This window comes from Portunus trituberculatus, chromosome 10 (genome assembly GCF_017591435.1).
Source record: "Portunus trituberculatus isolate SZX2019 chromosome 10, ASM1759143v1, whole genome shotgun sequence".
Taxonomy (NCBI): Eukaryota; Metazoa; Arthropoda; class Malacostraca; order Decapoda; family Portunidae; genus Portunus; species Portunus trituberculatus.
The window spans coordinates 2,345,854-2,361,582 of NC_059264.1; the positions used below are offsets into that span (position 1 = coordinate 2,345,854).

General features: G+C 42.8%; 2 protein-coding genes across 2 annotated transcripts in view; one reads left to right on the plus strand and one right to left on the minus strand.

Annotated features, from left to right (window-relative positions):
- Positions 1-867: 867 nt before the first annotated feature.
- Positions 868-8,425, minus strand: LOC123502154 (mucin-5AC-like). The gene is made up of 8 exons (XM_045251379.1): positions 7,907-8,425; positions 7,285-7,357; positions 6,446-6,539; positions 5,499-5,749; positions 5,106-5,271; positions 3,903-4,005; positions 3,081-3,388; positions 868-2,305 (listed from the first exon to the last, which is right to left on the minus strand). The coding sequence occupies exons 1-8, from the start codon at positions 7,946-7,948 to the stop codon at positions 1,837-1,839; spliced, it is 1,506 nt and encodes a 501-aa protein (XP_045107314.1). The 5' UTR covers positions 7,949-8,425; the 3' UTR covers positions 868-1,836.
- A 3,751-nt stretch (positions 8,426-12,176) lies between these two features.
- The window catches only part of LOC123502156 (V-type proton ATPase 21 kDa proteolipid subunit-like), a 6,937-nt gene continuing 3,384 nt past the window's right edge, over positions 12,177-15,729 (plus strand). Inside the window, exons 1-4 of the mRNA XM_045251385.1 lie at positions 12,177-12,278; positions 12,774-12,851; positions 13,497-13,629; positions 14,882-15,029. Of these exons, the coding sequence (XP_045107320.1) occupies positions 12,785-12,851; positions 13,497-13,629; positions 14,882-15,029 (348 nt within the window). The 5' untranslated portion in view covers positions 12,177-12,278; positions 12,774-12,784. The remainder of the gene's footprint in view (positions 12,279-12,773; positions 12,852-13,496; positions 13,630-14,881; positions 15,030-15,729) is intronic.

A 15,729-nucleotide genomic window follows, 5' to 3' on the forward strand; every position in this document is an offset into this window, starting at 1 on the left:
TGAACACCCCTGAATGTGATGCTGCCACAGCAAAGCAACAAACACACAAAGACTGGACATGGTGCATTTGTACTCACTGTAAACCAACACAACACAAAGACCAGCAGCAGCAGTGGCGGTGGCAGCAAACAAGGAAGAGAGCAACACTACAGAAAAAATGGAAGCAGGTGTCAAAACTCAAAACTGAATTAACCTGAGGGTGAAAAACTCCCTGAACTGAGCAAGCAAGGATATCAATACAAAATTAGGTCTGGAGGTAGAAAACAGAACTGAGCGACAACCTCAAACTTATGCAATTAAAACACACTAGACCAAAAAAATAATAAGACAAAAGTTAAAAGGCAACTGTAACTGTCACACAGCGGGAACACACACACACACACACACACACAGTTGAAACTGCCTTCTTGACTGGCTGAGCGCTGATATTAGAGGTGGTGGCTGCGACACAAACCCACAGCCAAACAACTAACAATTCTCTGATCTGTCCTTTCATTTCTGCCTGTCACTCTCATGTCAGGCTGTTGAGCGCAGCGACAGGAGTAAAGCTTCTGTCAAGGCTGCTCTACTGGTGATCTGGCCGAATCTTGGTCATCCTTTTTTTTAGTGATTTTGGTGAAACTTTTGCTTTTGCCTTAGATACATTGAAAGCTTATGATAGTCTGGCACAAAGCTTTGATCTCAAAATTACCCTCCTACAGCTTCTATTCTTCCCTCTGCAACTTTATCTCAAGTTTCCTCTCTGACTGTTCACTCATACTAACTCTCTTAGATAAGGTGGAATCAAAAGCTTTATGCCTTATCAACCCTCTTCTGACTAACTGCCTTCACCTCTTTCTCATTGCTGCAATGTTGCATTTCTTGCTATATTCTATTGCTAATTTCATGCTAACTGTCTTTCTGATCTTGCCAATTGCATGCATCCCCTCTTCCCACAACCTCACTGCACAATTATTTCCTATTTCTCATCCCCTATTCTGTCCATCTCTCTAATGCAATTGTTAATCAGTACTTTCCATTATTCATCCCTTTCTCTGGTACACTCTAGAATTCCCTGCCTGCATTCCCACCTTTCTATGACCTCAACTCATTCAAGACAGCTTCAAGACATTCATCCCATTCTTTTGGCTAACTCTCTTGAACCTGCTCGGTGATCGGAAATATTTTTTTAATAGTTTACATTGCCCTTGGCCAGTCCCTCTCTTATGTAAATGCATAATGGTACGCCCTCACTACCAAGCCAAGACTGTCTGTGGCGGATGTCCCTCGCTGTGTAAGGGTTACATACAAAGGCAGGGGAGGAATTGAATACTGATGCAATACAAAGCCAGCCACTGCACAATGAATACATAATGGAAGTACGATTCCATTTTAAAGTCCATCACCCAATCAACTCAGGATGAAAGGACAAAGAGGCACTCACTGCACAAGGCTTAGCAAAGAGAGGAAGCAGGATGAGGAACTGAACACTGGCTGGGTCAGAGAGACACTCAATGCATGGTGAGCAGAAAACAGACCACACAACATGAAAACCAGATGAGACAGGAAGCTATTCAATCATAACGACCAATCAGAAAAGCAGGAAAAATGGGAGGGGAAAAAAAAAAAAAAAAAAAAAAAACTGTAGCAAATGAAATGGTAGAGATAATAGAAAAAAAGAATGAAAGAAAAAAACATTACAAAACATGAAAGTATGATGAAAAAGGAAACAAAAGCAGCACAAACACAACTAGAGACACAACGAAAGGCTGAGCTGAGGTCTGGAAGAAGACATACACACACACACACACACACACACACACACACACACACACACACACACACACACACACACATCTAGGAGTCATAATCTTCATCCACTTGCGAGTTGACATGCATGGCGGCAGTGGCGGCGGGGGCAGTGATGGCCGTGGCACTTCCATTGTCCCCGGCAAGAGAGGGACGACTGTTCATGGCGTGCACTGATGTAATAACTGGCACTGGCACCCCAAAGAAGGGCCGTGCGCCAGGAGTGAGGGGGCTGTGGGGGGCCGTGGCAAGGGCTGCAGTGCTGTGGGGGGGACCGGAGAGCCTCACATTACCCTGGGGGAAGGCAAACTGTATGGGGTGTAGAGCTGGGACTGGCGGGGGCGGCGGCTTGTTGGGTTTGCTTGGGGCACTGTTGGTGGTGGTGGTGGTGTTGGTGGTGGCAGCGGTGGTGGTGGTGGGGCTGGTGGTGGAGGGGACTGGTGGTACAATGCCTATGCTGTATTCCTTCCCGATGGATATTTGAAACTCGCCGACTTTGGTGTTCACTTCAGGAACTCTGTGGTGGGGAAAGGAGATGCCGTGAGGAAGGTGGACACAACACACGTTAGCTACATACAGAACACACCTAAGCCTCTACAAAACACACCTTAACTCTACAAACACACTTAACCACACACCCAACAAACACACTTAAGAAACAAAACTTAATCAATAAACACACTTAACAAAATTTACCATACAGAACAGACCTTAACACTAAAAACACATCTTATCTAACAGAACTCACCTAAACTTACAAAACACACAGCCCCTACAAACCCACCACTATTCTCTGACAGTTAAAGAAAATATATTAATCTACCGAGGAAAAGAATCAATGCATTACTTTTGCAAGAATAAAATACAGAAAGAGAGAGAGAGAGAGAGAGAGAGAGAGAGAGAGAGAGAGAGAGAGAGAGAGAGAGAGAGAGAGAGAATACACACCATGAAAAACACACACCATAATAAACAAAACAAAACAAAATTCTTCTTAGACAAAAACACACAAAAAGCACCACCAAACCAAACACCCAAAAACACCCGCAGAAATGCACTAAAACACCCAGAAACACCCAGAAACACACCAAAACATCAAGAAACACCCCACAAACACAACAAAACACCAAAAAACGCAGAAACATACCAAAACAAACAGAAACACATACACACACCAAAACACCAAAAAACACTCAGAAACACATAAAAAACACCCCAAAATACATCAAAACACACCAAAAAACATCCAAAAATATCCAGAAACACACCAAAACACTCCCAAACGACCCACTCACCCAAACTGTGGCGTGACAGAAGAAGCAGGAGGCTGAATATTCTGTGGTGTCTGTGCCTTGCTGACCTGAGTAATGGTGACAGCAGAGGACAGTGGGATGGAAGGCAGGGAGAGGGAGGGAACAGGGGCAGGGACAGGAGCAGGGACTGGGGCAGTGACAGGGGTAGGGACAGGGGCAGTGACAGGGGTAGGGACAGTGGAGATAGTGATAGGGACAGGGGAGGAGGGTTTGTGGAGGCTGGTGGAGGAAGAGGAGCTGTTACTGGAGTGTTCTGCAGCCATTATCACCTCTTCATCTGTGTCCGAACCCTGTTGGATAAATGGAGGGTGAGTGGAGAGGGTTGTGAGGTTGTGTGAGGTTGATGTGTAGATGTGGATGGGTTGTGATGAGGGGAGATAGGGAAATGGGGTGATAGGAGAATGCTGGTGATTGTATGGGGTTTAAATGATGATGGGAAGAAGCTAAAAGGATGTAATAGAGATGAAAAGATGGATATTAAAATGAGGAAAAGGAAAAGATAGATAGAAGTTATGATGATACACACACACACACACACACAAAGGATAAACAGAACAATGATTTTAACTAATGAAAAAAAAAGAACCACAAAACTTAAACTACCCACTAACTCTCTCTCTCTCTCTCTCTCACACACACACACACACACACACACACACACACACACACAGAAAGAATAAACAGAAAGATTTTGACTAACGAAAAAAAAAAAAAAAAAAAAAAGCACAGACAAATAACTTAAAAACACCCCCTAACTCTCTCTCTCTCTCTCTCTCTCTCTCTCTCACACACACACACACACACCATATCCTCATCAGTGTCCACATCAAGAGACAGCGCATCATCTGAGTGGTCTGAGGTGTCCATGGTGGCTACTGGCTCAGGGACAATCTTTCTTGGCCGACCTCTGCGGAGAAACAAGGTACAATGACACAGGGAAGATAATTTCAAGTCTAACTCCTTCAGAACCAAGACACTTTTCCATATTCATTCTGGTGACTATTTGGTGATTTTATACAGCTTCAGAAACTCATGTGGGGGATTAAAATAGTGAAGAGTGGCCATTAATCTTCTGACCTCCATAAACTCTTCCTAATGTCAATAAAATGGTCTAATGCTGCACAAAACTCAAGGTAAAAATGCGTCCCAGTACTGAAGGGATTAAGATGCTGTGATGAGTGAGAGAGAGAGTAAACCAGTGAATAGTGCAAGGATATTAGGTTCAATGTGATGTGTGGAGGAAGGGAAAGAAAAAAAAGGTGGTTATTGAACTCCTAACCCCTTCAGTACTGTGATGCATTTTTACCTTGAGTTTGGGGTACGATTAGACTATTTTATTTATATTAGGAAGGGTCTATGGAGATGAGATTAGTGGCCAGAGTCTTCAATATTTTAACCATCACATAAGTTTCTGAAGCTGTATAAAATTGCCAAATAGTAACCAGAACAAGTATGAAAATGTGTCATGGTACTGAAGGGGTTAATAGTGGATAAAGGTATGCATTCTGAGACACTTCTACACTGCACCTTCACTACTTTCCAAAGGCTCTGGTTGAAGTGACATTTTCTAAGGGTGTTTTTTTATGGTTCCAGTGATGCATTAACAAGATTTCTACATTTTAAGACAGATCAACAAGACTTTTTCACATTTTCAAGGGCTTTCTTATGGTTCCAATGATGCATTAACAAGATTTCTATATTTTCAAACAGATTAACAAGATATTTACATTTTTCAAGGATGTTTTTATGGTTCTAGTGATAGATTACCATCCCTACATTTTTAGGACGTTTTTATTGTTTTAACGACTAATTAACAATATTTATAAACTTTTAAGGCTGTTTCTGTAGTTCTAGTGACAGATTAACAACATTCCAACATCAATAACAAGCAGAACACTCTTGGGAACCTGGCTAATCATCTCTGTGGCCTTGGAAAGCAGCCAAGGTGAGGGAGTAAAGCACTTCTCAATCTTGTCCAAAGAGAACCAAAACATCACACACAATCACCTTGGTCTAGGGACTCTGGGGGCAGTGTTGGGGCCAGCCTGCTGTTGCCCTGTCGGTGCTCCTCCACCCCTGCCCCGGCCACGCCCTCGCCCCCTACCACGACCCCTACCTCGCCCTGCTGGAAGCTCCCCTCCACCAGTGCTGTCCGTCGGGGAGAAGGCTGTGTCTATGAGAGAGAGAGAGAGAGAGAGAGAGAGAGAGAGAGAGAGAGAGAGAGAGAGAGAGAGAGAGAAAAGGGAGAAACGAGAGTGAGAAAGCGAGAGTGAGAGAAAGAAGAGAGAGAGAACGATTAGTTTGTGCGTTTGTATATGTGTATGTGCTTTACTTCCATCAGTCAATGCCATTACCTAATCTCACCACAAACACCTAATCACCACCACCACCACCACTCACCTGCCGAGGGGTGCGTTGGTGTGGCAGGGAAGGTGTGTGACACGGCGTGGGGCGGCGTGGAGGGTGCTGCTAGTGGTGGGAGTGGCTGTGGTGTCTGCTGGGGCTGTGGGGTGTTAAGGGTGGGGAAGGAGGGGGTGAGAGGAGTGCTGGGGGTGCCTGGTTCAGCCTCCCCCTCTGGTCCAATGTCTGGCACGGAGGCAACAAGCTCCTGCAGGAAGTCGAACCGTTTCTCTGCCATGATGCATTGTTTCCTAGGAGAGAGAGAGAGAGAGAGAGAGAGAGAGAGAGAGAGAGAGAGAGAGAGAGAGAGAGAGAGAGAGAGAGAGAGAGAGAGAGAGAGAGAGAGAGAGAGAGAGGCTTCGTTATTTTCATTTCATTATAATCTATTTATTTTCATTTCATTATAATCTATTCTATTTTTCTTATTATTCATTTACTATTAAATATTAGCACCCAATTACTCTTTAAACAACAGTAACACCACCACCACAATACCTGCACCTCATGTCTTAGATACAGCAAAGTAATGAACCTGCTCGGGAATTGGGATCTGAGTGGGCCTTTTTGTTTAATCACCTTTGTTGCCCTTGGTCATATTTCCTTCATTACCCTTTGACTACTACCTGGTACACCTTTCCTTAATTACTGATCACTGAGACATGTTTACTTGTTTAATAGCCACCTCCAGTCTCTAAACTAGCTAGAAATAACTAAATTTATTCTTTTGTAATCTCCTTTCTTGTAGATGACTATAAAGATTTCATGCATTGCTTCCAGTGCTGTAAATTGTTTTGTGTCTCAGTGAAATGGTTAATAATATAAACTGTGATATCAATAATGCAATGCCCACCTATACCACTTCAATCTATGAGCCCATTATCCTACAAACAAGTGTAAAATCAATAGTGCAATACCTACAAATGTTGGATCTAATACCCTACACTTACAGGTGGGCAGGCGTGAGGGTGCGGGCATGTCGGGAAGCTGTCACTTCACCTGCACGCATCAACAGACTCTCAACGAACAGCTCCAGGCCGCGCGGTGTGGGGGGATAAGGCTTCTAACGGATACGCCATTGAAAACACACACATACACACACACACTTTGTCTCTAATACTGATGGGTAATACGTATATGTGTAGGTGTGTTGACTCTATATGGAGTGCGAAATGTTTTAGGCTTTTATGTGGTGTGTTTAGTTAGTGATTTTTTGGTAGTTTTTTCTCTCTCGCTTCGTCTTGACATAATTGAAGGGTTAGGTTAGATAAGGTTTAGGTAAGGTAAGGTTAGATTTAGTTAGGTGAGGTGAGGTGAGGTGAGGTGAGGTGAGGTGAGGTGAGGTGAGGTTAGGTTAGGTTAGGTTAGGTTAGGTTAGGCTAGGTAGGTAAGGTAAGGTAAGGTGAGGTGAGGTTAGGTAGTCACTCCTACCTACACTGGTCAGATCTGTCACTGTTTGTGTGGTAGATGCAACATCACTACCACCCGCACCATCATTGAAATTTCTCCTACTACCACCACCACCACCATTATCACTCAAACTCCTACTACCACCACTAGAACTCTTTAACTCCTGCATCATCATCATCATCACCACCATCCACTGACTATTACCACCATCACAACTCTTATCCCACCATTATCATCTATATTCCTTCTACTACCACCATTGCAGCTCTCGATTTCACCATCACTACCACCACCATCCAAATTCCTTCCACTACCATTATCACACCTTTTATCCCACCACCACCACCCTATCTTCTAATAATGTTGCATAAAAGGATATAGATGATGACAGGCACAGCCGCCGCCACCTTCCCCACTTCCTCATCTGTCTGCATTATCTTCTTGATCCTCGCCTGTGGGAGAAACACAAATCATATTTAACTGTTTTGATACAAGATGTTTTTTTCCTATGATTAAATACTCACCCTTGTCTCTCTCTCTCTGTCTCTTATGCATCACAGCCTCACCACTCTCTCTATCCTCTCACTTAGAACCTCAACCCTCTCCCTCCTCTCACTTGACACACACTCTCTCTCTCTCTATCTCTCTGGCACAAAAATAATACATCTGTTGTGACTCAACTGACACAACATTGCTCCACTCTCTCTCTCCCCTTCTTTCAACACTAAAACCACAAAATAACACAAATCACACCACCATTAACACTCACAATATAAAAAGAGAACAGATAAAACCAACAAAAATTAAAAATCTCTCTCACACACAATATATTTCGGTAGCGCCTTAGCTGGTACATTCAATAAGGGTGGGCAGTGCGGCATGCAGTGTGGGGGTAAACAGTGCTACGCCCAACTCACACCAGAGAGAACCAGGGTGCTTGACAACTCTTTCCTCCCCCCCCCAGTGTAACGCCCCCCCCCAAGAAAACCCCGCACACCCACCGGAGGGAAGCGGGCATTGTATTTCTTCTTCTTGCCCGGCATTGTTGTGTGTGATGACGGAACGGGGCGGGGCGGGATGTCCTAGGGTGATCCTGCAGGCGGGGCAGCAGCGGGGCGGCGCGACGGGACACAGACGCCTGGTGGGGGCCTGTCAGCTCTCATCCCCAGGCTAGGCTCACTGCTGGGGTGTTAGCAGCGGCCTGGGGAGCAAAGGGTGGCGCTGGGGGAGACTCATGAGTGGGGGAGTGGTGGAGGGGTGAACACGAGGGTGAATATTGTGGAGCAGCTCGTGTGTCTCACCACCACAACAACACACCGCGTTATTCTCACCGCACTAGGGAAACATGCTACTATCGTTACACTTATACTTATTTACCCTCACTCCTACTTTTTGGATGCGCAATAATTATCTTATCGTGATTATCTATACTATACAGTAGTCTTCATACCAGCCGTGTTTCAATTCGTCCAAAACTGATGTAAAGCAACTGACAACAGTACTTTTTAGTAAGGAGTGATTATCACCCTGATGAGCTAAATTGCCAGCCAGCCACTAGCAAAACAAGCACTAACATCTAGTGCGCTGGGCAGCTGTTTCTTCGTTTATCTCATCAACTTATCTAAAAATAATACATTATGTAGTTAGCTACCAAGAGTCGTGTTTTTCAGACATCTCAGACTCCAAGACAGAAAACCCGAGTCAGTCTTCTCTGTAAAGATAAGTAAACAATAAACAATAAGTATAATACAGTGAATATATATGTAGTACGTGATATAGGAAAAAAAATACATGGGCTAAGATATTACACATGCAGACATACAACAGCGTACTTACATTGACTCCCTGCCAATCGGAGATCCTGGCCATATAATATCTCAATAGCAACACTGGTACTGGTAGCCCTACACCACTTGAAGGGTTCCGTTTTCCTTTGATTGGCTCAACCACCTCAAAAAATAAGCTTTTACGCTTCACCAGCTTGACCTTCCGCTCTGGTCCATAACGCTGTCTTTCCCCGTGATCAGAGCGTCACGTACGTACGTACCCTCTCCATCGCCCTCCTCTCTCTCTCTCTCTCTCTCTCTCTCTCTCTCTCTCTCTCATGTATATTAATTGCCACCTACCCACCCACCAACCCCCACATCCCCTCGGCTTGCTTCAGCGGGGCCCCGGGCGGCTCCCGCCCTCCCACCAACCCCCGATAACGTCACATATATACGTTACGTAAATAATTTTGAAAATGAGAATCCCCAAAAAGACAGCTGCACACGAATGCTATAAAGATTCCAATTTATTATCAGTTAAAACTACTTCCCAAAATATAAAAATATTCCCAGGATGAGGAATAAAAAAAATGATAATAAACATATTAAGTAAAGTGTTAGAACTTCGGATGACTTAAAAACAATTCTAAAATCCACCAAATTAATTCAACACAATCGATAACGCTTTTAAAAAATTATGACTATCATTTCAATATTTGAAAACCTGGCAACTCGCCGAATTAGAAAATAAATGTTCTAGAAATGACGTGTTTTACAATATTCACAAGACTACAAAGTATTCTCAAGGTCAACATATGTAGCATATCAGAAGCCCTAGACACTTTTCCATCATAAACTATCTTTTGAAAACACAAATACTTCGCTACAATCTCAAATAAAAAATCACCCACAGTGAAGGTAAAAATTTTTGCGTATTTTCGCCCTCACCTGGTTTACTCACCTGGTTTGGTATCCCCCTTAACAATGGCACAGTAGGGCAATATGAGGTAGGGCTCAACCAGAGATGGAAGGGAAATACCACAAACCTGCTGGCACGCCAATTCCTGTATATGAAATAGCAAGTGAATACAGCAATTTGAAGAATTGATTTATGTGCCATTGCAGGATCTGAAATAATAACCTTATTCGACATATTCATATAAAAGTGAACCTAAATTTCTATGTAATGCAGACTTGAATGACTCGACTGACTCTAAAGCAACAACACCATCAGGAAGGAATTACAAGCACCAACACATCGAAATGAGAAGAAACGTCGTCTGATTTCAATAAGGGAAAAACAATTTTTAATCTGTGTCCACGGGTCCCTATTGCTAGTGGCAGAAAGAATATAGGTTTGATTCCACATTTCTCTTGAAAAGTTTTCCAACATTTCAGCATATCTGCTCTGGGAAGTCTTCCTTTTACTGAATATAGGTAAGTCAAGAGATTTTAAACTCTATGAGTCCGGAACATCGGCCAGCCCATCAATCCTCTCAGTCCATCTCTCAGTCCAAACGTCCATTATAACCAGTGTTCCACACAGGAAAAGCAAATTCAAGAAGGCGGCGAAGATGAGACACAAAAAAGGGATCTCTTTAAGTCCTAATCACCCTCTGGATCCCCGTACTTCATTCAACTCAAGTATCGAAGACACGTAAAACACAACCATCATTATAGAAACCCTTAAAAGGTTACTTATGACTCGAAATGAATGGACTGTGACGAATACAGATAATCGTGGAAGTTGACGCTGGGGACCGGCGGAGCATTTGAGTAGGAGCCGCTAATGACGTCACAGTCTGGAGGAGCTCGTGACGTCACGTCCCGGCCCGGCCTTCATTGGGCCTCTGTATAACACACAAATCAGGCAATTGTGGATATATTTTAACAACGGACATAAAAGATAAGTCTATTGCTCCACTTCTTCACCTATCTGGCCTATAATGAGTGAGAGGTGAGGCAAATAATGGCTGAGATAACAGGTCAAGAGATTGGTTTATTGATGTAATGAAGGCTTGAATTATTGGGGTTTTCAAGTATCTGCTGGTGTTAGTCACTGATATGTTCATAGAGGTTACCAACGTTAGTCTATGATATGACAGAACCGGGAAATGATATGAGTTACACCAATACATTATATAATTACATGTCCGTGTCACCAACATCTTTTCAGTGACCCACCACACACCGCTGTCCGCTTTGTGTCCTAGACGGTGTATGAATAGTTAACCTCTGATTACTGAGATGCTACAGACATGATCGATTCTCTTCACTATCATCAGTATCTTCGTCTTCACCACTTTCACTGTCACTCTCACCGCCGGCTCCTTTATCCTGCCAGGCTGCTCATATATGCACAGTCACACACAAACTAATGGCCATGCAGGTGGACTATGAGGACCGCTTTGCACGGGACGAGTTTTTTTTTTTTTTTTTTTTTTATACCATGTGGGCTTTTCAAGATAATTTATGGGCTAAAGGGGATACTTTTTGTGGTACCTCCTATTTCAAAGCCCACCCGCTAGGAAACTGTTGCCCCGAGTGAGGAAGCCCAACCTACACTCGGACCGTGGACAGGATTCAAACCCATGCGCTTGAAGACCCCTCGGACCTCAAAGCACGCATGGTTCCTCTGCACCACGGCGGCCCAAACAAATTAAGATTAATTTGCCAGATTCAACACGAATACAATAATGTCTTTACATATGTATATGTATTTATATGATACACCAACAAATATAGGTGCACTCACATCTATGCGTATGTATGTATATGTCGGTTCCCTACTTAACGAAGCAGTTTTTCTACTTATATTGAAAACAAGTGACATATGTCATCCTTCTTACATATGATCATGGTAACTGTCATTGGTTAACGCTGCCTTTGACGTAGCCTGGCTGGTCTACCTGCATGCCTGCCATAATTTTTCTCTCGACATCTGGAGCATACGAGGTGTTGCTACTGAAAGGAGCCAATTGTGCTCTGGCGTCTGAAAAAAATGCATTAAAATCTTTTATGCAATTTTTAAAACAACATCTATCATAAATGCATATAATATGAAACCCCTCTGACAAAACATTAATAAGATTATTGTTTTCAGCCAAGGAGGGTGAATACAGGTAGATATGGTAGAATTGCATGTCTATTACGTCCAATACAGAGTGAAGTCAGTAGGTGGAGCTTATTGAGGTTGTAGGCAGAGTTTACCATGGGTGTCTCTGCTCCACCCACACCCTCGTTAACCTCCACCCACTAGCTTTTTTTTTTTTTTTTTTTTTTTTCTTTCTTTATGGAAACAGCACATACCGTTTCCATGTCTTCATTCTCCTTGGTGTTTTCAGCATATCGGTCGGTGAAACTAACCAAATTTACAAATATTACTGGCATAAATAATTACCCCATATAACCCATTTAAAAATACAAATGACCCTTTAGAAAAATCAAACATACTATTTGAACATTTACCAAATCATCTTAGTAATTATTGAAGCTTTGGATGGGAAAATCTCATATGCCGTGAATGTTGTTGGCAGTATCAGGTGATCGATCCTGTGAGAGAGAGAGAAGGAAGGGAGTCAACTGGTCTGTATATTGAGACTCTGAGGTGAGTAAAGCAGACATGGACGGTAATTCCTTACATTTAACTCTAAGAACATAACAGAAACACGAGGCAGAGGTGGACATGAGGCGTGGAGTGCGCTGTTTGGGTGTAGTGAAATATGACAGCAGGTTCACTCCTCCAATGACACTCAATATTGTGTTTATCTGATATATTTTTGTTTGTTGGTGTTTATTGAATGAAAACTTGCTGGGTGAAGAGTAAATGAGACATGGTAGACCAGTTTTTTTTTGTCTTATCTTAGCTAGACTTTGGGTTAAAACATAAAGACTAAAATTACACTCGTATGTCAGTGTATGTGTGTGTGTGTGTATGTATGTATGTATGTGTTAAGTAAACTATTATAAAACACTTATGGAAATACAACAACTATTAGCACGAGAAAAATAATAGTTGATAAGAAATTATGCCTCTTAAAAAAATAACCCTCTCTCTCTCTCTCTCTCTCTCTCTCTCTCTCTCTCTCTCTCTCTCTCTCAGGCAACAACACCATGGGTTACCTGAAAAGTTACGCTCTGTATGGGCTCTCCCTGTACCTGCTGATTGTGGCCGCCATAGGTGAGTGCTGTGGTGGTGGTAGTAGTAGAAGTTTTAGTTGTAGTAGTAGTAGTAGTAGTGGGCAAAAATATAGTGTTGCTGTTGTTCATATTGTTATTACTACTAAAGTTATTACTAGTACTACTGTTATTAAAGAATGATGTTTGTTCTTGTATGTTATGATAATGATGATAATGATAATAGTAAAATCATATTTATAGATTATATTCAGAAATTCAAATGCTTACATACATACACACAGGCACAGACCCACAAAATATCACACACTAACCTAACCTAACTTAATCTAACTCTTTTAAAAGCAAAAATTTCTAAGACACCCACCAACACCACAACCATACTACCACACAACCAACACATCACCACACCATACAACACCACATCACTATACCACACACCACATCAACATATCACACACCACAAGCAACACATCACCACACCACACCACACCACATCACCTTACCACATACTACACCACACCAATACAACACCATAGCCATACCACACCAATCACACCACACAACATCATAACACTACACACCATCACCACTAACCTCCTCACCCTTCCATTACTGTTACAGCTATCCACACCACCCTCCACCACACACCACCACCACCACTAACCACCTCCCCCCATCTTTGCAGGCATTGGCTACACCATCACAGGCCAGGGAGAGAGAATTGACTTTGGCTGGTTCCTGTCTGAGGTATCTCCTTACTTCTGGGCAGCTCTCGGCATTGGCCTCACTGTCTCGCTCTCTGTGGTGGGGGCGGCCATGTAAGTGTGGGGAGAGGGATAGAGTGGGTGGGGAAAGAAGAGGGGTTAAAGAAGGGAAGAGAGAGTAAGGAGGGGTTCTTGTGGAGAAGAGAGGGAGGAAAGTCTTTGCATTGCTTTGGTTGAGAGAGAGAGAGAGAGAGAGAGAGAGAGAGAGAGAGAGAGAGAGAGAGAGAGAGAGAGAGAGAGAGAGAGAGAGAGAGAATTGAGGCAGGAAGGAGTGTATATGTGTGAGAGGAGGAGGGAAGAGAGGAGAGAGTGATGGGGAGAAGAGGGGAAAGGTTGGAGGGAAGGAGTGAAGGAGGAGTTAGTGTGTAAAGGAGAGAAGGGAAGACAGAGAGAGAGGAGAAATGCAGGAGGGAGATAGAACTTTGTATGTGTGTGTGTGTGTGTGTGTGTGTGTGTGTGTGTGTGTGTGTGTGTGTGTGTGTGTGTGTGTGTGTTTGTTTGTGTGTGTGTATTTACCTAGTTGTATTTATCTAGTAGTTTTACATGGCCTGGGCTTTACTCTCGTGTGGCCCCATCTCCATATCTACACTTATCAAATTTTTCTTTTAAGCTATGCACACTCTTTGCTGACACCAATTCCTCACTCAAACTGTTCCAAGTGTGTGTGTGTGTGTGTTTCACTGTTTGATCTGCTGCAGTCTCTGACGAGACAGCCAGATGTTACCCTACGGAACGAGCTCAGAGCTCATTATTTCCGATCTTCGGATAGGCCTGAGACCAGACACACACCACACACTGGGACAACAAGGTCACAACTCCTCGATTTACGTCCCGTACCTACTCACTGCTAGGTGAACAGGGGCTACACGTGAAGGGAGACACACCCAAATATCTCCACCCGGCCGGGGAATTGAACCCCGGTCCTCTGGCTTGTGAAGCCAGCACTCTAACCACTGAGCTACCATGTGTGTGTGTGGTGACAAATCTAGTACTTTTTATGTTCTTATTACAATCAAAACATATAAATCCCATGTTCTTTTAAATATTCTGCTCTTTACATCCTCTCAACTAAATACATAAACTACCAAAATAATTCTTAACATCAACAATAGCAACTGTGTGTGTATGTGTGTATGTATATATGTATGTATGTATGTATGTATGTATGTACGTGCACCCTTATTATCTATTACTTAAACTAAAATAAAAAAAATCACCAACCATACCAGCACATACTTATCTGACCAGCCTCCACTCCCTACTGCCTCCACCAACCTCAGTAACCCCACCTCTGTTTCTCCCCCAGGGGCATCCACACCACGGGCGTCAGCATCGTGGGCGGCGGAGTAAGGGCACCTCGGATCAAGACTAAGAATTTGATATCCGTCATCTTCTGTGAGGCTGTGGCCATTTACGGACTCATTATTGCTATTATTCTGGCTGGCGTGCTGGAGGTGTGTGTGTGTGTGTGTGTGTGTGAGAGAAAGAGTTTTGTTTATGTATGTTTATTTTACGTGTTTTAATTTTCTTATGTTTGTTTTTATTTTTTCAGGTACTTAGATTTATGTAGATTATTTGTCTAAAGTTTGTGTGTGTGTGTCTCTGTGTGTGTGTGAGAGAGAGAGAGAGAGAGAGAGAGAGAGAGAGAGAGAGAGAGGAAAATCTTATCCTTACAAAGCACACATAGACTAGATAATGCAGCTATCAAACCAAACACCAACATAAACTTAAAAAACCCACTATTCACACCCAAACTTCATCCAAATTTAACCTAACCCAACCAAACCTAAACACCTAAACCTTACCTAACCTCACAAATTCTCCTTACCCTAACCTAACACCCCCAAAAATACCTCAACTCACAGCCAAACATCCCTCAAACTCAATCAAACCAAACCTCTTAATCTAACCTAATCTTTTACCCAGACAAATTTTTCTTTACGTAACCTAACCTGAAAATTAGATTAAGATAAAAGCCTCTTCACAGCCAAACATCCCTTCCAACCTAACCTAACCAAACCAAACCAAACCTTTCCTAACCCTAACCTAATCTTTTATTGTAGACAAATTTTTCTTCACTTAACCTAACCTAAAAAATAAATAAAATAAAGTAAAAGCTTTCTTCACAACCAGACATCCCTCTAACCTAACCTA